The sequence below is a fragment of the Capra hircus genome, chromosome 6 (assembly GCF_001704415.2).
Source record: "Capra hircus breed San Clemente chromosome 6, ASM170441v1, whole genome shotgun sequence".
Classification (NCBI taxonomy): Eukaryota; Metazoa; Chordata; class Mammalia; order Artiodactyla; family Bovidae; genus Capra; species Capra hircus.
The window spans coordinates 103,185,441-103,204,813 of record NC_030813.1 but is presented as its reverse complement, the minus strand read 5'-3'; the positions used below and the strand labels follow the sequence as shown (position 1 = coordinate 103,204,813).

General features: G+C 51.4%; 1 protein-coding gene across 2 annotated transcripts in view; it reads right to left on the bottom strand.

Annotated features, from left to right (window-relative positions):
* Nucleotides 1-19,373, bottom strand: part of PPP2R2C (protein phosphatase 2 regulatory subunit Bgamma) — a 164,851-nt gene that overhangs the window by 49,882 nt on the left and 95,596 nt on the right. For both annotated transcript variants that reach the window (XM_013964782.2, XM_018049709.1), the window contains exons 2-4: nt 10,321-10,418; nt 7,807-7,972; nt 3,611-3,723 (exon numbers count right to left, since the gene is read on the bottom strand). In XM_013964782.2, the coding sequence (XP_013820236.2) occupies nt 3,611-3,723; nt 7,807-7,972; nt 10,321-10,418 (377 nt within the window). The remainder of the gene's footprint in view (nt 1-3,610; nt 3,724-7,806; nt 7,973-10,320; nt 10,419-19,373) is intronic.

The window sequence follows — 19,373 nt, the reverse complement described above, 5'->3', positions numbered from 1 at the left end:
AACCGTGAGGACTTCAGAGGTGCAGACAGACAGGCACGGCCTCGTTGATGTCTCCCAGTCCTGGCCCAGACCCGATGTCCAGGAATTGGACATTGCCATCCCCACATCACCGATGAGAAAACTAGATGCCAAGATGAACCAGACTTCCTAAGCCACAGAGGAAGAAAATGACAGAGCCAGGACCAGAAGTCAGGTGTGACTGCCCCCAAGGGTATCACCGTGCAAAGGTGTAGACCTGAAGCCTGACTGCCGCTTCAACCCTGCCTGGCCCGCCTACTGGTGTCACCGCCGCTGCAGGTTTCACTTCTCTGGGCCTCCCTTTCCTTATCTGTAACCAGGGTGATGCTGGTGTCTGTTCAGGGCATCCAGGAACTAATGCAGGTCAAGTGTGCCTGGAACATCACTCAGTACACAGTGCCCTCCTCCCCCTTCCTCGGGGGGCGGCCAGGGGTGGCCAGGCCAGGGCTCACACAGCCACAGTTTCCAGAGTGGGTCCTGGGTAGTGCCGGGGCGGGGGGCGGCGGGGTGCTGCTGTAGGGGTGATGGAAATTGTGTCCAAGAGAGAGGCAGCAAGGCCAGGCTTGGAGTGAGGAAGACAGCAGATTTCAGTGAAGGGCAAGGCAGACCTTTGGCAGCTAACTGCAGGGCTCCTGAGCTCCAGGAGCAAGCACTAGGTGTTAATAGAAAGGCATGACTCCAATCAGAAGTGGGAGGGGTCAGGCGACGGGGGGGCCCGCTGCTTGCATTCATGTGGGAGAAAAGACAATAGACTGAGTATGTGTGTATGTGTGTGGGGGGTGGTTTCAGGTAGCAGTAGGTGCTCCAAAGAAGAATAAAACAGGTAAGGGGACAGGGTGACAGGGTAGAAGGGGCTGATGCTAGTTTGGAAGGGTGACCAGGAAGTGATGCATGGGATCGGGTTGAGACACGCTGTGGGGATTGAACTCGGGCTTATGTGGGACCCAAGAGAATCTCCTTGGCCCAGGGGACCTTCTCTGACCCCGCCTACTCTTGAACTGGGCCTGGGGCTCCCTGGGGCTCCCACAGCCTGTAATCCCTCATCCCAGCAACAGTGTTTCCCCCTGACAACCTCAGAACAGGTCACCCAGTGCTCTAGCCAGACACTACCACCCTCAGACCAAATTTCAAAGTTGTTAAGAAAGGAGAAGAAGAGGGAAGAGATAACTGCTGTGAAGGTCTGAAGGTTTCATGAATAAAACTTTCTTCCCTACCCCTACTCTGTCAGAGGGACAGTCTAGTCAAGATGAGGGGCAGGAAGACAGACACATGATCAGTAAGGACAAAGCAGTGTTGGACACAAAAGGCCAGAGTGGACAGAGGAGGATAAGGATTTATCTGGCTTGTGTAAAAAAGGCTTTACAAAGGTGGAGGCTAATAGGGTTTTAAAGGATGAATAGGAGTTCACCAAATAAGGTAGAGAAAGGCCTCTCTGTGTGTCCCTGTGTCACGGAGCTGACCTCCAGCAGGGGGGTGACTACATGTCTATTTCCTTGGAAGGCTGGGTACACTTAGGATAGGCACTCAGTCTCACCTTGCTCAGCTCTGGGACCCCGGAGCACAGGGGTTAGCACAGAGCAGGTTCTCAGTAAATAATAGCTGCCTCCAGCATGAATGGTCCAGGTTAGGTAGAGGGCTGTACAGGGTTGGGGAGACTTGGGTGAAATGGGGAGGAGACAAGGTGAGAGGCTGGATAAGGAGAGACCCAGGCACCCAGGTTCTTTCCCTCTTTCTTCTCCTCCAGGCTTAGTTTAGAGTCGAGTGCCAGCTTGGGATATGTGTGACATGCAGAGAAAAATCTCAGACGGTGGGAGAGAAATAAACAAGATTCCCATGGGCCACTGGCTTCGCCACAAATGCCAGGCCAATCAAGAGGTGATAATTGCATCCTCCCACCAGATGAAGCCCTCATAAACTTTCTTGGGGTTGGGAGGTGAGGGGGGCAGGGGGCACCCTCACTCCTGTTATTCAGCATCAAAGCTAATTGGCTTCCCCTCTTTCTCAGAATTTATGTGTGCAATTTGCCCATCATTTAGAGACCAGCGTGTTTAAGCATTTATTCCTCCTTCTGGGGATAACATTGATTACCATTTCATATTTATGAATCTGCTGGGCAGACGGCTGCTAAGTCGTGGCAGAAAAAATGGGCCAGCATCTCCAGTTTGCTGGTGAGGAAACTGAGTCCCAGAGCAGGGGAGTGCCCACAGCCACTGGAGCAGCAGTGGGCAGCACCGCCCTGGTGCCAGGCTGCACCACTGCCCCTTGGAGCATCACACACACAGAGGGAAGGTAAGAATCCAGGGAGAAAGTGTTCTGTGAGATGTGAACTTAGCATATCTCAAATCGGCCGAGGAGAGCAGTCACCTCCTGATGCTGAGCCTCACCCAGTCTTGCGGCTCTGAGGTCCCCTCCCTGAGCAGGACCTGCCCCAAACTTAGACCAGATCTGAACTCAGGTCCTTCACTGCATGGCCAGGCACACGGCAGGTACTCAGTAAGTATGATCGCATGAATGCATCTGGCATCACTTCCAGCAAACACAAGAGTGACTGAAAGCATCCATTCTGTTCCTGGCACGGTTCTGGAAATCAGGGAGCGACAAGGTGGCCTCCGTGTACTTCCTGCAGGAAGCCGATAACTGTGCCTGTGACTCCGCCATGAGGCAGGGACCTAACTTCCCTTTCACAGGAGGAGACTGCGATGCCGACTCTGGAGCCAGACTTCCCTGGGTTTGGACCCAGCTCTCAGTTTGCTCATCTGTGAAATGGGGATGACAACCATGTACCCACTCTATAGGAGTTTGCTGAGAACTGAATGGGTTTTTATAGCCAGAGTGCCTGGGAGACACATGCTCTGTTTGTTTGTCCTTGTTTGTTTTTGTTCCAGATGGAGAATCAGAGGCCCGTGGAGGCTGAGAGCCCTGCCCAGGGTCACCCCAGCAGGAGGTGGTGGAGGCAGGACTTAAACCCAGCTCCTGCGACTCCAGAACTCTTTCATATCTCACAGCCTCTCTGCTGGAGAAAGATGAGTCCTTTTGCTTTTAGTCGAGTTGGGAGCAAGAGTTAGCCATTGCATGGCTCTACCACCTGACCTTCCTGGCTGCTCTCACATCAAAGGCAATATTTGCAGCTGATCCTTTGTAAAGGCTGCAAGAATCATAGGTTCCAGGTGCCACTCTGCCCCTTGGCAAAGGGCTTGGAACCCGTAAAGCTCTGCTCACGGGTTCTCCTGGCTCTGCCCCTTGCTCTGCTGAGTGGCTCTGGGTGAGTTGCTGCCTGTCTCTGGGCCTCTGTTTCCCTCCCTGGTTAATAAGGAATTAGAGGACGTGCTCTCCACCTCGGGTGAAACTGAGAGTACTTCCTGGAGACTCATCACCTCCCCTTATTGTCACATGATTTCTAGAAGAAAGATGATCTTTGCTGGGGAGGAAACCAAGGACACCCAGCAAGTGAGCAGCATAGCTGAGGTTCGAGATAGGAACTTGACGGTGATTTGGATCTCAAAGGCCCTTCTGGTTCTGAGATCCTCACTGTGTAATACACAAAGCACAGACTGCTCCCTGCTGTGGGAACCCGCCATGTATGACATCTTACCTGCAGTGACGTCACCGTGGACAGGTCCTTAAGCTTCCCCTCCTCGTCTTTCAGGTTATAACCCTCGGGCCTCTTATCGCGTTCGGTAATCTTCCATAGTTTGATAGTTTTATCTTTAACAACAGAACAAATAGGACACATGATGAGCACCGGCATGGAGAATGAAGGACCCACTGAGCCCACTAGATAAGGATGCATCAACCCGCAAGTGGCTTAACCTTATCCTGTTCTTGGATGTATTGGTGTTTTTGTTTAGTGGCTAAGTTGAGTTTGACTCTTTTGCGACCCCATGGACTGCAGCCCACCAGGCTTCTCTGTCCATGGGACTGTCCTGGCGAGAATACTGGAATGGGTTGTCATTTCCTTCTCCAGGCAATCTTCCTGACTCAGGGGTCGAACTTGCGTCTCCTGCGCTGGCAGATGGATTCTTTACTGCTCTTGTATGTGTAGGTTCTTTCTAATTTAACTCCTTCTCTAAACTGATGTAATGGACATCTTTGCTAAGGGAACATTTGTAGTAACCATGTTCTCAGTCCAGTTCAGTCGCTCAGTCGTGTCCGACTCTTTGCGACCCCATGAATCGCAGCACACCAGGCCTCCCTGTCCATCACCAACTCCCGGAGTTCACTCAGACTCACATCCGTCAGGTCGGTAATGCCATCCAGCCATCTTATCCTCTGTCGTCCCCTTCTCCTCCTGCCCCCAATCCCTCCCAGCATCAGAGTCTTTTCCAGTGAGTCAACTCTTCACATGAGGTGGCCAAAGTACTGGAGTTTCAGCTTTAGCATCATTCCTTCCAAAGAAATCCCAGGGCTGATCTCCTTCAGAATGGACTGGTTGGATCTCCTTGCAGTCCAAGGGACTCTTAAGAGTCTTCTCCAACACCACAGTTCAAAAGCATCAATTCTTCAGCGCTCAGCCTTCTTCACAGTCCAACTCTCACATCCATACATGACCACTGGAAAAACCACAGCCTTGACTAGACGGACCTTTGCTGGCAAAGTAATGTCTCTGCTTTGGAATATGCTATCTAGGTTGCTCATAACTTTCCTTCCAAGGAGTAATGTGAAAGTGAAGTGAAGTCTCTCAGTCGTGTCCGACTCTTTGCGACCCGTGGACTGTAGCCCACCAAGCTCCTCCGTCCATGGGATTCTCCAGGCAAGAATACTGGAGTGGGTTGCTATTTCCTTCTCCAGGGGATCTTCCTGACCCAGGGATCGAACCCAGGTCTCCCACATTGCAGGCAGACGCTTTAACCTCTGTACCACCAGGGAAGCCCCTAAGCATCTTTTAATTTCATGGCTGCAGTCACTATCTGCAGTGATTTTGGAGCCCAAAAACATGAAGTCTGACACTGTTTCCACTGTTTCCCCATCTAGTTCCCATGAAGTGATGGGACTGGATGCCATGATCTTCGTTTTCTGAATGTTCTAGTTCCTCACAATTGATCACAAAGGTGATACTGCTGGGTCAAAGGGCATGGCCCTTTCAAGGGTAGTTATCAGCCTCTCAACTGATTTCCACAAAGACCATCCTAATGAAGCTCCCTGCTCTTCACCCTTCATGGGCAGACCAAAGAGGGTAAGTGGTTTCCTATTTCTGAGCAGCATCTCACCCATGCAGGAACTCAGCTCTCCAGAAGCCTCACTTCTCTGGAATCCTGCCAAGCACATCAAAAGAGTCATCTTCACCAGCTGTGATGGTTCACAGTAGGCATCAACATGGCTAAGCCACGCTCCCCAGATATGTGGTCAAATGTGTGGCTGTTGCCCTGAAGGTATTTTTAAGATGAGGTTAACATTTAAATCCATAGAGTAAATTATCCTCAACAGTGTGGGTGGTCCTCCTCCAAACAACTGAAGGCTTTAGCGGAAAACGAAACAAACCAAACCAAGGTCCTGGGAGGAAGAGGAAGCTCTGCCAGCAGACGGCCTTCAGATTTGGGCTGCAGCATCGGCTCTACCCTGGTCTCCAGCCCACCCGGCAGACTGGGGACCTGCCCGCCCCCACAGTCGTGTGCACCAGTTCCTGAAGATAAACGTCTCCTTATATATATGTGGGCTTCCTTGGTGGCTCAGATGGTAAAGAATCTGCCTGCAATGCAGGACGCCCGGGTTTGATCCCTGCGTTGGGAAGATCCCCTGGAGAAGGAAATGGCAACCCATTCCAGTATTCTTGCCTGGAGAATTTCATGGACAGAGGAGCCTGGCAGGCTACAGTTCATGGACTCTCAGAGTTGGGCACAACTGAGCAAATAACACCATGTAACACCATCTACATCTGTATCTACATCTATATCCATATCTCTGTCTACATTCATACACACACACACACACTCACACACACACTCACACACACACTCATCCTGTTGGTTCTGTTTCTCCAGGAACCCTGACAAGCACGGCAGCCCAAACAATCACTGCCATGGTGGTGAGAAGCCAGGGGAGAAAACTGGTATCAACTGAACACTTGACAGGTACCCAGGGATGGGCTAGGGAGGAAAGGATGAAGCTGGGATTCCGAACCAGGGGCGGGACGCGTGCAGGGCGGAGGTGTGAGGGAATTCCTGGAGCCGACCTTTCCTCCAAAGAGGCAGGAAGAGAATGCCACTCACTGTTAAATAATGTAAAAGAAAAAAGCAGCACCTGAAGGAGGCTCTGTTGCCGGCCCAGTTTGAACCTTGTTATGATCTAATTTCCTTTTATTCTCCCAATAACCCCATGAGTCAAGAACAGCCACTGACTTTAGAAAGGGAAGCGGCAGGGCCAGGGTGTGAACCACATTAGAGGCCCCTGCCCCAGGTGACCTGTCCCCGTGGTGGGGGACCTCCCACTGCCTCTATTCCAGCACCTGGGAAGGGCCCCTCTGGCTCTGAGACAGGGGTTTGCTGAACTTGACCCCAGGCCAGGCACCCCTCAGGGCACACAGACAATCAGAATGGCAGGAGCCCTAGAGAGCAAGTCCTGGGGGCTCTGCAGGAGTGGGAAAGCCCATGAGAGGGACACCTGGCTCAGCTGAGAGGTCATGGAAGGCTCAGTGGGAGGTGACACCCAGCAGAGGCCAGAGGGATGAGAAGGGGGTGGGCCGGGGGGTGCGGAGAGGACCAGTGTTTGAGCACAGAGGTGGGCTGGTGGCTTGAGATTGATGGGTTTCAGGAAGGCTGTAAATGCTGCCCCAAGAAGTCTGACTCCTTCGGGGAAGCAGATGACATCATCTTGTAAGACTCACACACTCTGGAGCAGTACTAGCTGGTCTTGGGGTGCTGGGTGGGCGACACCTCCTTCCACCCTCATTGTAACCCCAGAGGGAGTCCAGGTGAGCAAACTGAGGATCAGAAAAGCGAGGCCACTCAGCAATGTCCCCAGGCTGGGACAGAGCCAGGCCTGTCTTAACCCCCACCACAGGCAACTTTGAGTATGGTGAGGTGAAGGAAGATTAACAGGGGGACGTGAATGTGGGAAGTGGTGCCTCTGGCCCCGGGCCCACCACTGGGCAAGGCAAGATGGCACCAGGAGCCACACCTCCGAATGGACCACAGTGAAGCAGGGGTCTGGCCTGGAGCATCCTCAAGGGCCTGGCGAGGGCACGGGCCATCTCCCAGAGGCAGATGTCGAGTGGCCAGGACACCAGTGCTCCTCCTGCACCCTCATGTGAGGACCCCCACCATCTAGTGAGACCCTCTGCTCTGGGGTGACCTGGGATTCTGGGTGGGGTGTGCAAACGAAGAAGTAAGTTTGTATCAGGTGTTTATTCTTCATCCTGACCTGGCCTCCTTCGTCCACCCCCAGATTATTCACAGAGATGTTCAAGGCGCTGCTATTTACAGCTGCAGAAATAAGCCCACGTCCAGCCACGGAAAGAGGCTGAGCAACCATATTCACTGCATGAAACTCACCCGCTGCTCAAAATATTATTTTTTTAAGGAGTTCTAAAGACCTAGGAAAATGCTCACAATATAAAGTGAGGTGAAAAGTGACCCTTGATGACAAATGTACAAGGGCAGGCATGCATACGCACGCACGCACACACACACACGCACGCACACACACACACGCACACACATGCACACATACAAGCCCAGACCGCAATATAAGTGAGGTGAAAGACGGCATTTGATGACAGGAGCAGGCGTACATACGCACGCACGCACGCACACACGTGCACACGCACACACCCAGACGGCCCAGCCGCCTCACCGTTGGTGGACAGCAGGGAGTGGGCGGCATTCTGCTGCGGGAGCCACTTGATCTTGTTGATTTTCTCCTCTATCTCCAGACTCTTGAGATAATCGAACTCTGGCTCGTGGCTCTGGAAGGTGCTGTAGACGTCATACTCGCCCTGGCTGTGTGGCGCAGTTTTGCTCTGCAAGGAAACCAGACCCTGAGCTCCGGGATGGGGTTGAGGGGGCGACGGGAGCTGGCCAAACCCGCACAGGGCCCGGCACAGCCATGGCCAAGGCCAAGGCCAAGGAAACTCCGTTTTTAAAATGTCCAAAACTTTGCTGTGTGGCCCTGGCCCAGACCCATTGCCCGCTCAGGGCAACAAGTAAGAAGAAGGGCAACCATGGGAGCCCGCATTTACTGAGCACCTACTATGCACGGGACACCAAGTGCTCCTCACGCTCTATCCTCTTGCTCTATCCTTGATGCCCCTCCATGATGGGCACAACTCCTCCCACTTTACAGATGAGCAAGTGGAGGCTCAGAGGTGAATCGACCCTCTCCCCCAAGGCCAGGTGTCCACAAAGTGGTGTCACTCACTCCACTGAGGTCTGTCTGGCACCAAGACAGAGTTGAGGTCTGACCTGGTCCTTACATCCTTGGGTCTAACTCAGGCCTGGCTTGAGGAATGAATGAATTTTGGAGCAGAATTAACATTAGGGCAGAACATCCTGCAATGTCAGGCATAGGGATAGACTGGGATAAGGTATTCTCTCCCCCTGCCACACACACCGACTTTCCTGAGAGGGTCCCCTCCCGGTTTAGGCAGCCAAACTCATTAGAATAAGGACCAAATAGTGGGCTGGTGAGTCTATCGCAGGCACTAGGGACCACTTCTTGGTAGACAATTCGGGCTTATATGACAACCTGGAACTACAACTCCTTGGGAGCAAAGTAAAGAAACTCAACCAAGCACAACTTCAAGCTTCCTGTTGGCCTTTCGAGAGTATCTATTTATATTTCTTTTCCTCTTTTACTTTTGGAAAGCTTCAACCTTCTTCAACATTTTTGCCTCTCATTCACTTCATCTCCTATCAGCACTGGCTATGGCAAAGGCCAGTGGGACCGGAATTAAGAAAAAAATTAAAGGAGAAATATTAAAAACTGAGAAACCTGCCTCTGTCAGTTTAATTTCTTTCTGCAGTTTGTCAAAAACAAGATGACTCTGCAATCCCCAGTGGGGGCCTCTGATCCTTCTCATGAATCAAAAATGCTCGAGCCACAGGACTGGGCTTAGATAACCAAGTCCCGGCTACCTGCCTTCTGGCTATGTGTTCTTGGTCAGCTACTGCAAACCCTCTGAGCTCTGGTCTCCTCATCTGTAAACTGAGGATGGTAATAGCACCAAATGGCACCTCTAGGGTGGTGGTGAGGGAGGATTATGGGAATGAATGTGGGCGAAGGCAAAACTCAGGACACCTCGGTGTAGGGATGATGCTGAGGAACTGGAGGAAGGAGAGTGATCCTTCAGCCCCTCTGCCGTCACCCCTTCATCCTTCCCTCTGGCCCCCTCGTCTCCTCCTCCTTGTCCGGCTTCTCCTCTTCTCCCTCCCCCTCCCCTCATTGCCTTGGTGTTGCACCAGCCTGTCTTCAGCATCTAATCCCAGCCCCCTCTGGGAAGCAGGGTGCTGTGTGTGACTGACAGGCCACACCCAGTCTTGCTTTCTATCCCTGGACTTTGCTTACTGGCTGGGTGACTCTGTAAAGGTCCTCATTTATGAAATGGGGTTTCGGTCCCCACCCTTGGAGGTGGGCAGTGAAGAGTAAATGGGAGACGCATCTGTAGTGTCTGCACGTAGTAGGTGCTCAACAAATACGGCCTTTGAACCACCAGGTTTTTCCAGTGGTTCAGAAACATGCCTCCAGGCAGGCTGTTCCAGACAACAGAACTCACTGGGGCAAGGCCCCGCACTGAGTCAAATCATCAACCCTAGACGGAGGGCCGGCCCACAGCTGTGGAAGGTCCCTCCTCCACTCCACCCAGCTCTGGCTGAGACAGCTCCAGCTCACACAGGCAGTGCTGTAATTATTCGCTCAGGCATGTCTGACTCTTTGCAATCCCATGGACTGTAGCCCGCCAGGGTCCTCTGTCCATGGCGATTTCTCCAGGCAAGAATACTGGAGTGGGTTGCCATGCCCTCCTCCAGGGGATCTTCCCAACCCAGGGACTGGACCCAGGTCTCCTGCATTGCAGGTGGATTCTTTACTGTCTGAGGCACCAGGGAAGCACACACAGGCAGAGGGCAGCTTATTCAGGAGTCTGTTTGTCCAGGGTCTAGGACACAGTGACCACTCAGCAGAGGGGGCTCAGAATATGGTGCTCTGAGCGGAGCAGGTGGATTCCCTCCCTGAGACCTGCCGGGTCCCATCCCTGCATGCCAGGGCACCCTTTCCTTCCGGCCCAGGGATCCCAGTGGGGTGCTGCGCGTGGCACCCGGGGGGTTAAAGCCCAGGCTGAGTAGCCCTCCCTCCCACCAGGCCCCGCCGCACCTCCGGTTCCCGCTGGAAGATGACAACTCGGCCACCCTTGTCGCCTGTGGCCAGCAGCTCCCCAGTGTGGTTGAACTCGACAGTAGAGATGATATCAGCTGTGGGGTGGGGGGACAGAGACAGGAGGGCGTGGCTCATTAGGACCCAGTGATGTGCAGGTGGATGGAACTGCTCCCTCCCACCCCCCAGGGTCCCCATCGGGCAGTAGGAGCCCTGCCTGCGGCCCCCTCCCCCTCCGCAATGGCTGTAGGACCTAGACCTGTTCACGGGAGACTTTATTTCCTTCCTCCTCCCCTTCCTTTCAGAAACAGTTGAGAGGGGGTTGCTTTATGTGCATCCAGGTGACCCGGATGCAAATCTGAAACTCACTAGCCTGATTCTGGGGGCCACAGAGACTAACTGTAGCCCTCCCCGCTCCCTACTGAGGTCCCCAGGAATGGGACTCCCATCATCTTCACATTCTTGGTCTAGACTCTGCACGCACCCAAAGCGTTGGTCGGGCTTCAGCACAGTGGACCTACTTTCAAACAAACTGCAGAACTGACCACTCCTCCTGGCAGTGGCCCCAGGTGGGCACTTGACCAGTCCCTCGGCTGGTATCCCTCCTCCCCGCCTCTTGCCCATGTTGTGTTCTCCTTAGAGCGGCCAGGAAGAGGGTCAACCTTAAGGCTCCCAAATCATGGGTTGCTTCTGCTCAAATCGCCTCCTTGCATCTTTTCCTACCCCAGCGACAGCAGTTCCATTCTCCCTCTGGCTCGGGCCTGAGCTTTGGGATCGCCCTGACTCCTCTCTCTCACCCTCCACGTCCAATCCCATTGGCTCAGCCTTCGAGATACACCCATATTCCATCACTTCTCCTGCCTCTTGCCTCCAGGACGTGACAGTCTCCTAGTGGGGCTCCTCTATTTCTCCCAGCCGGACACAAGTTGGTCTCGACAGAGCAGCCAGAGGGAGCCTTCTCAGAACTTTCTAGAGGCTCCCCACTGACAGAAAACAAAAGTATCAGAATGTCTAAAGCCTTGAGTGGCCTGCAGCCCCCAGAGGCAGGCCATATCAGGAGCCCAAATCTTCACCCTGTCCTGTTCCTAATCCTGGCACTTGACAGGGTACCACCCCTTGTGACTGGCTTTGGCCTGCAGGATGCCAGCAGACAAGCAGTTGTCCTGAGTCTCTGCTGCTTCCTGGAGCAGGACCTGCCCAGGCCTGCAGCACAGCTGTCCTGCTCACCCAGCCCAAGCAAGCCAGGGGACTGCACAACGAGGCTGACTCTCACCTTTACCAGGCACATTTATGAACTGACCACTGTGGTTTCTGTGGAGGCCAGAAGCAAAGATGAGAAAGAACTTTGACTTCCTGCATAAATTTTGGTCATTCAACATTCCTTCATGTTACAGTCCCAAACCCTCGGCAGATGTGTGATAACCAGTGTTTATTGTTGAATGCTCCGTGTTTTAACTCAGCAAAAGGTAAGGAACCCCCGCATCCTCCACTACTCTCAGCCTAGCTCTTCCATCCCAACTCTGGGTTCCTTGCTGATTCTCAAAATACTAGCTACCTTTTGTCTCAAGACCTGCTCTCTAACCTCTAGTGGTTTTCCCACTCCTATTTCCAATTCCATACACACCTTTTCCTTTTCCAGTCAAGTGCCTGACCCACATTGGCCTCTGAGCCACAGGGAAAGGCCCGCTCTCATGGTGAAAGGACATCACAGTGGGGACACAGGGAAGCTAGTTCAGAGGCAGAGTGCTGGGCTGGGTGTACTCACTGATTAGGATAAGAGCACATGTCATTCAACTTAAGGACGTGCGTGCGTGTGCTAAGTCGTTTCAGTCATGTCTGACTTTTTGTGACCCTATGGACTGCAGCCTGCCAGGCTCCGGGGTCCCTGCTCTGTCCACGGGGTTTTCCAGGCAAGAACAGTGGAAAGGGTCGCGATGCAACTTAAAGGGGGATAAAAAGCGAGGAGACCAGCTCTTGGGAATCACGGAGAGGCTTGTTGAATGTGGAACCGGAAAGAGCATCAGGCCCCAGCTGCCCAGCACTGTCCCTGTGTGGACAGCCTGCCTGGCTCAGGCACACAGGAAGGCCACAGCTGGAGCCACAGCCCAGCATGGCCCGCTTCCCACACGTGGTGCTGGTTCTCACTATTTCATGTCAACACTCCCTTAGGGGAAAGAGCAGGATATAGAACTGTGTATAAAATGTTTTTAATTATATAGCCCAGTGATCACAGCCATGTTAGATAGCAAACAGAGGGCAAACAAGCTGGAAGAGAATTTTCTACCACCCTAAACACAGGCTGCTTTAGGGTAACTGAAAGAATTTTTTTCCCCTCTTCTTTCTATGTTTCCATGTTTTCCAGATTTTCTGTAATGAATGAGTATATTTTTAATAGCTTTTGAAAGTCACTCAGTTGTGTCTGACTCTATGATACCATGGACTATACAGTCCATGGAATTCTCCAGGCCAGAATACTGGAGTGGGTAGCCATTCCCTTCTGCAGGGGATCTTCCCAACCCAGGGATCGAACCCAGGTCTCCCACATTGCAGGTGGATTCTTTACCAGCTGAGCTGCCACATTAAACAGAGGCTGCTTTAGGGTGCTGAAAGAAAAAATTGTTTCTTCTTCCATGTTTCTATGCTTTCTAGATTTTCTGTAATGAATGAGTACATTTTTAATAGCTTTACTGAGGTTGTAATTGATATACACAAAATGCATATTGTTAATGTATGCAATTTAATGAGCTAGGACACATGCATAATATATATTATTTTTATGATGGAAAAAACGCTATTAAACTAAAATGCCAATGTAACCACTGGTATCCAGAGCAAATGTGGTCATATAAATGCTGGGCAGTTACCACAGTAACAGACACTAACGTCTGCAGGAAATTTACAATTTATATGTCAGTTTTATATCCATTGCCTCCTTTGAACCTCATGCCAGCCCCTGAGGGAGATATGACTATTATTTCTGTTGGCAGCTGAGGAGATGGATGGGGGCCCACTGACAGTGACAACCCCCTGAGCTGTGCACGGACTAGTCAGAAGTCCTGGGTTGGAGTCCTGGCTTCAACACATGGGCTATGTGGCTTGGGTGGGCTACATCACTTCTTGGAGACTCTGTTTTGCCATCTGTAGCATGGCTATCACAGAGTCTGCCCAGGATTAGAGACTCAGGAGAGATGGTGGAGATGAGAGCCTTTGGAAAGGAGGAAGAATTACGAAGAACCTTTTGATGAAGGTGAAAGAAAAGAGTAGAAGAGCTGGCTTGAAACTCAACATTAAAAAACCAAGATCATGGCATCTGGTCCCATCATTTCATGGCAAATAAAAGGGGGAAAAGTGGAAGCAGTGACAAATTTTATTTTCTTGGGCTCCAAAATCACTGCAGACAGTCACTGCAGCCATGAAGTTCAAAGATGTTTGCTCCTTGGAAGGAAAGCTATGACAAAGACAAACCTAGACAGCGTAGTAAAAAGCAGAGACATCACTTTGCCACCAAAGAGTCATATAGTCAAAGCTATGGTTTTTCCAGTAGTCATGTGTGGATATGAGAGTTGGTCCATAAGGAAGGCTGAGCACAAAAGAATTGATGCTTTCAAACCGTGTTGCTGGAGGAGACTCTTGAGAGTCCCTTGGATTGCAAGGAAATCAAGCCAGTCAGTCCTAAAGGAAATCAACCTTGAGTATTCATTGGAAGGCCTGATGCTGAAGCTGCAGTGCCAATACTTTGGCCACCTGATTCGAAGAGCTGCCTCATTGGAAAAGATCCTGATGCTGGGAAAGATTGAAAGCAAAAGGAGAAGGGAGTGACAGAGGATTAGATGGTTAGACAGCATCACTGATTCAATGGACATGAATTTGAGCAAACTTTGGGAGACAGTGGAGGACAGAGGAGCCTGACGTGCTATGGTCCTCGGGGCTGCAAAGAGTCTTACATGACTTAGCCACTGAACAACAACAAAGGACTATAACACCAAAGAATGATGAATGACCAAAATTCACTGGACAGAAAGTCAAAGCTCTCTCTTATCTTTGCTTCTGGCCTCCTTAGAAATCACAGTGGCTAGTTCAGAAACGTGCTGGATAAAGGTGAGATTCAACCTCACTGTGCAGACCTGGGAGTCTTGACAGCGGGACATGCCCTCCAGTCCCCTTCTGCAAACATTGGCAGAGCAGCTACAGACCTCAGGCCAGGGCAGTGCCTCCCCAGGCCCAGGAAGGGGCTGGTGCGTGTTTAACATCTACTCATTGTTACAGTTCAGTGTCTTCTAGGCTTTGCCTTTGGAAAAGTTGCCTCCCCTGAGAGGGGGAGGTTCTCATCCGAGAAAGTCCATCCTTTCATCTTGGAATGTTCGGCACATCTCCAACCTCAATACCACCTCCCCCAGGAAGGCTTCCTGGAGAGCCCTCCTGTTCCCCTGTACAGTATAGTCCCTCCTACATCTACGGTCTCATGACCACTGTGTGCCCCTCCCTGAATGGTAGATCCTGCAGAGGAGATAGCAATTGGAATAAGAGGCAGCACTTGGGTGAGTTTCTCATTTTCATGACTGAAGCGACTTAGCAGCAGCAGCAGCAGCCTTAGGACAGGTCCTGGTCTTTGGCTACTGAAACTCAGATAGAAAGTCATACTCATTGACTCAATAAGACAGAATCTGGGGAAAACCTAGTAGCTGGAAAATGAGGTACTTAATCCTGGAAAAGGGATCTACAGAGGAGTCCCCAAATGCAACACATAAACTCTGGTCCAGTGTTTAGCTGGTTGCAAACTGCACACATACAGCAGACTGTATGCAGAGATGTTAAGCCTAAAAGAAGTGAACTGGGATTTGTGCTGGGACTGAGTTTCAAGTTGAGTTCAACCAAGTTATGTGTGTGTGTGTGTGCGTGTGCGTGCACGCGCGTTAGTCAATCAGTCGTGTCTGACTCTTTGCAATTCTAAGGACTGTAGCTCAAGCCAGGCTCCTCTGTCCATGGAATTCTCCAGGCAAGAATACTGGAGTGGGTAGCCATTCCCTTCTCCAAGGGATCTTCCTAACCCAGGGATCAAAATCAGGGTCTCCTGCATTACAGGCAGATTCTTTACCATCTGAGCCATCCAGGAAGTCCTCAACCAAGTGAACTGTTTGCAAATGCAAAACAAAACAAAAACACTCTTTGGAGGGACATACCAAACATCTGGTATCTCTATAGTACCGTCATTCTCAACACCGAGGATATTCTCCAAAGTTATACGAAGATATACAAAGAAATAGGAAAATATCACCCAAACTGAATATAAAGACAACAGAGGAAACAGACCCTGAAGTTTCCTGGATATCAGGATTAGCGAATGAAATAGTTATTATAACTATGTCCAAGCATATAAAGGAAAATTTGCTCTCACTGCATGAAAAGGAAGATAATTTCAACAGAGGAATACAAACTATTTTAAAAAGAACTAAACAAACAATCTATAACTAAAAATGCCATATAGGTAAATCACTGAACTGCCTAACAGGAAATCTGAGATGACAGGAGAGTCAGGGAACTTGGAGATATATTAATAGAAATTACCCAATCTGAAGAACAGAGAGAAAATAAATCAAAAAGGAAAACACACAGATTCTCAGGAATCTGTGGGACAACATCAATAAGTCTTTGTATATATACTTGGAGTTCCAGAAGGAAAGGAGAGAATAGAGTAGACGACTTGAAATAGTGACTGAAAAATGCCTCAATATGTTGAAAGTCTTTCATTTACAAATATAGGAAGCTCAGCTAACTCCACGTAGGATAAATATCAATAAATCACAACTAACCTTCAAACTGCTGTAAACCAAAACAAAGATGAAATTTTGTTAGAAGCAAGAACAAAAATCACATATATTCAGAGGCACCAAGAATCAGATAACTTCCCATCAGCCAACTTCTCATCAGAAATAATGGAGTCCAGAGGCTTTTAGGAAAATGTGAAAACCTGTAAACCCAGGCTTCTGTATCCATGGAAATACTTTTCAACGATAAAGGGAAAATAAAGACACTTTGGTGAGAGCTCTCCATGGACCAATGATTTAATCTCAGGACAAGCCCACTGACCTATTACCACTCTCTTTTTAGAGATAACAAAATTTGATCGAGAGGTGACACAGTTGCCTGAAGTCCCATATGGTGCAGAGCTTTTGCAGTGTACTCCCCTGGAAGGAACCTGTTCCCACACTGCAGGGCCCAGGTGCCAACAGCTGATGCCTCAGGCTCAAGGTGCCAACTCAGCCGCTGGGAGAGGTCTGCCAAGCCCACCCATGACTGGCGGGTGCTCCAAGCCTCCCTGCTGTGAGTGATGGCAGCCACATGAAAACCCATGGCGCCCTTCTACTTGTGTGGTCCCCTCTTCCTTCTGCTGCAGCTCTGGGAGTCCCCCAGATGGCGAGGCAGAGGGGGAAGGGGCAGCTTGGACCACTGGACAAAGAGCCATCAGTCAATCTTCTGGGACTGGGTGCAACGCAGCCCTATCGGTGCAAGCCCAGAGCCACCTGGTCTGGGAGTCAGAAAGCCACCCTGTGGTCCAGAATGGGCTCAGGGAGAAGTCAGAGGTGGTGTCCCAAGTAACCAGCCCAGTGACAGGTCCACACGGAGAGCCAGAGCCAGAGATGGGCAGTCAAAGCCCGTGCTGTGGGTTGAATTGGGTCCCCCAAACATATGTAGATGTTCCTAACCCCTGGTACCTGTGAAAATGTTATTCCATTAGTCGTGTCCGATTCTTTGTGACCCCATGGACTGTAGCCCACCAGGCTCCTCTGTCCACGGGACTTCCCAGGCAAGAATACTGGAGTGGGTTGCCATGCCTTTCTCTAGGGGATCTTCCCAACTCAGAGATGGAACCCAGGTCTCCCATCTTGCAGGCAGATAGTTTACCATCAGAGCCACCAGGGAACTGTGACCTTATTTGAAAATAGAGTCTTTGCAGATGATTCAGTTAAGATAAGGTCCTCCTGGATGATGTGGGCCCTACACCACTGACTCGTGTCCTGAGAAGAACAAGGCCAAGTAGAGACAGACACAGACCTACAGGGGGAAGGCTCTGTGACAACGCAGGCAGGGACTGCAGTATGGCATCTACTAGCTGAGGAATTCTGGCCCCATGGGGAGCTGGAAGAGGCCTGCGCCAGATTCTTCCCTGGAGCCTTCAGAGCGAGCACGACCCTACGGTTACCCCGACTTCAGTCTCGCAGCCTCCTGAATTGTGAGGAAAGAAGCCTCTGTTGATTCAAGCCACTGAGTGTGCAGTAGTTTGTCACAGAAGCTCCAACCAACATGCAGAGAGAACAGAGAGGAAGCAGGAGGCTGTGTGGGCAATGGCCTGGAGCACCCAGGCCCCGGCCTGGGCTTCGGTTTCTCCTGGCACCGCGTGGGGGAAGATCAGCCCTTGGAGCTCAAAGACGCCCGCTGTGACCTTTTCATCAAGAGGAAGGTATTCCAGTCCCAGCCTCAGTACATACCCTGCGTGTGTGCTAAGTCATTTCAGTCGTGTCTGACTCTTTGCAACCCTATGGACTACCCACCAGGCTCCTCTGTCCATGGGATTTCCCAGGAAAGAGTACTGGAGTGGGCTGTCATTTCCTCCTCCAGGGGATCTTCCGGACCCAGGGATGGAACCCACATCTCTTATGTGTCCTGCACTGGCAGGAGGGTTCTTTACCACCAGCGCCACCTGGGGAGCCTCACCCAAATCACGCCCTCTCTGAGCCCTGGCTGTCTCCTCCATAAAACAAGAGCTGTCATCCTCGCCTGCTCACAGTTCTTCTAGGGTTTCTGTGAAATTCACACCGCTCTGTGGACCAGAAAGCTCCCTGGAAATCCTGGCCGAGGGCTGCAAACTGGAGGAGGAGATTAAGCTGCTCATCAGGGGAACTCCTCCCCTGTTCGTCCCTCACCATCCATCACTGTAAGTGCTGTCGACACTATTAATGATCCATCAGCGTCAGAGCTCACGGCAGAGAGGGGGCCCTTGGAAAGCCCAGCTTGATCCTTCTGATGGGATTGCTGCATTTAATTAGTATTGTTGGAGTTATCAGGGCTGCTGTGGGGAGAGACAGGTGGGAAAGGAAACAGGTTCTGTCCGCTATTGATGAGAGTGTTCGGTGAGAGGAAGGAGGCTCCGTGTGTCCGGCGTCAGTCAAGGATGGGACTCCATGAGCACAGCTTACCCAGCATCTTCGTATGGGTTTGCATGGGAGGAGGGGCCAGGCTGAACCCTGGGGATAAGGACCCAGAGAGAAGCCCAGCAGGTTCTCAAGGGCTGCTCCAGATCCAGGGAGATGTGCGGGAGGTGAAGAGGTGGCCAGGGGAAGTGATGACTTCAGGATGGTGGGGGGTAGGATGCAGGAACGCCTCATGGAACAGCAGTCACACAGGAGTGGTGTCTTGATGAACAGGAAGGGTGGCAGACTAATGATGCCAATGCCCCCTCCGAGGCTTCCTCTATTCACATCCTCTACAATTTGATTTCTGGGCTCCTCCTATCCAGAGATGGGGACCGTTCCCCGATCCTGGACTCTGGCCTGTGACTTGCTTTGGCCAACAGAATGCAGAGGAAGGTAGGGGGTGCTGGTCCAAGCCTGGCCCTCAAGCGGTTTTCAGTTTCCGCTCTCTCTGGAGCCTCTGCTACACCTCGGAAGCAACCCCAGGCTATCGTGCTGGACAACGGTGAGAGACCATGCGGACGAGCTGGTGCAGCTGAAGCCATCCATCCTAGGTCAGCCCACAACTGGTCCATCACCAAACACGGCAGCAAGCCCAGCAGGGACAGCAGAGATGCCTCCTGACCCGCAGCTACAGTCCACACGAGAATTCATGTGTGCACATGCTCAGTCGTGTCCGACTCTGCAAATCCACGGACTGTGGCCCACTGGCTCCTCTTTTCATGGAAGTCTCCAGGCAAGAATACTGGGCTGGGGTGCCATGCCCTCCTCCAGGGGATCCTCCCAACCCAGGGATCTAACCCACGTCTCCTGCATTGGCAGGCCGATTCTTTACCAGTGAGCTACCTGGGAAGCCCACACTAG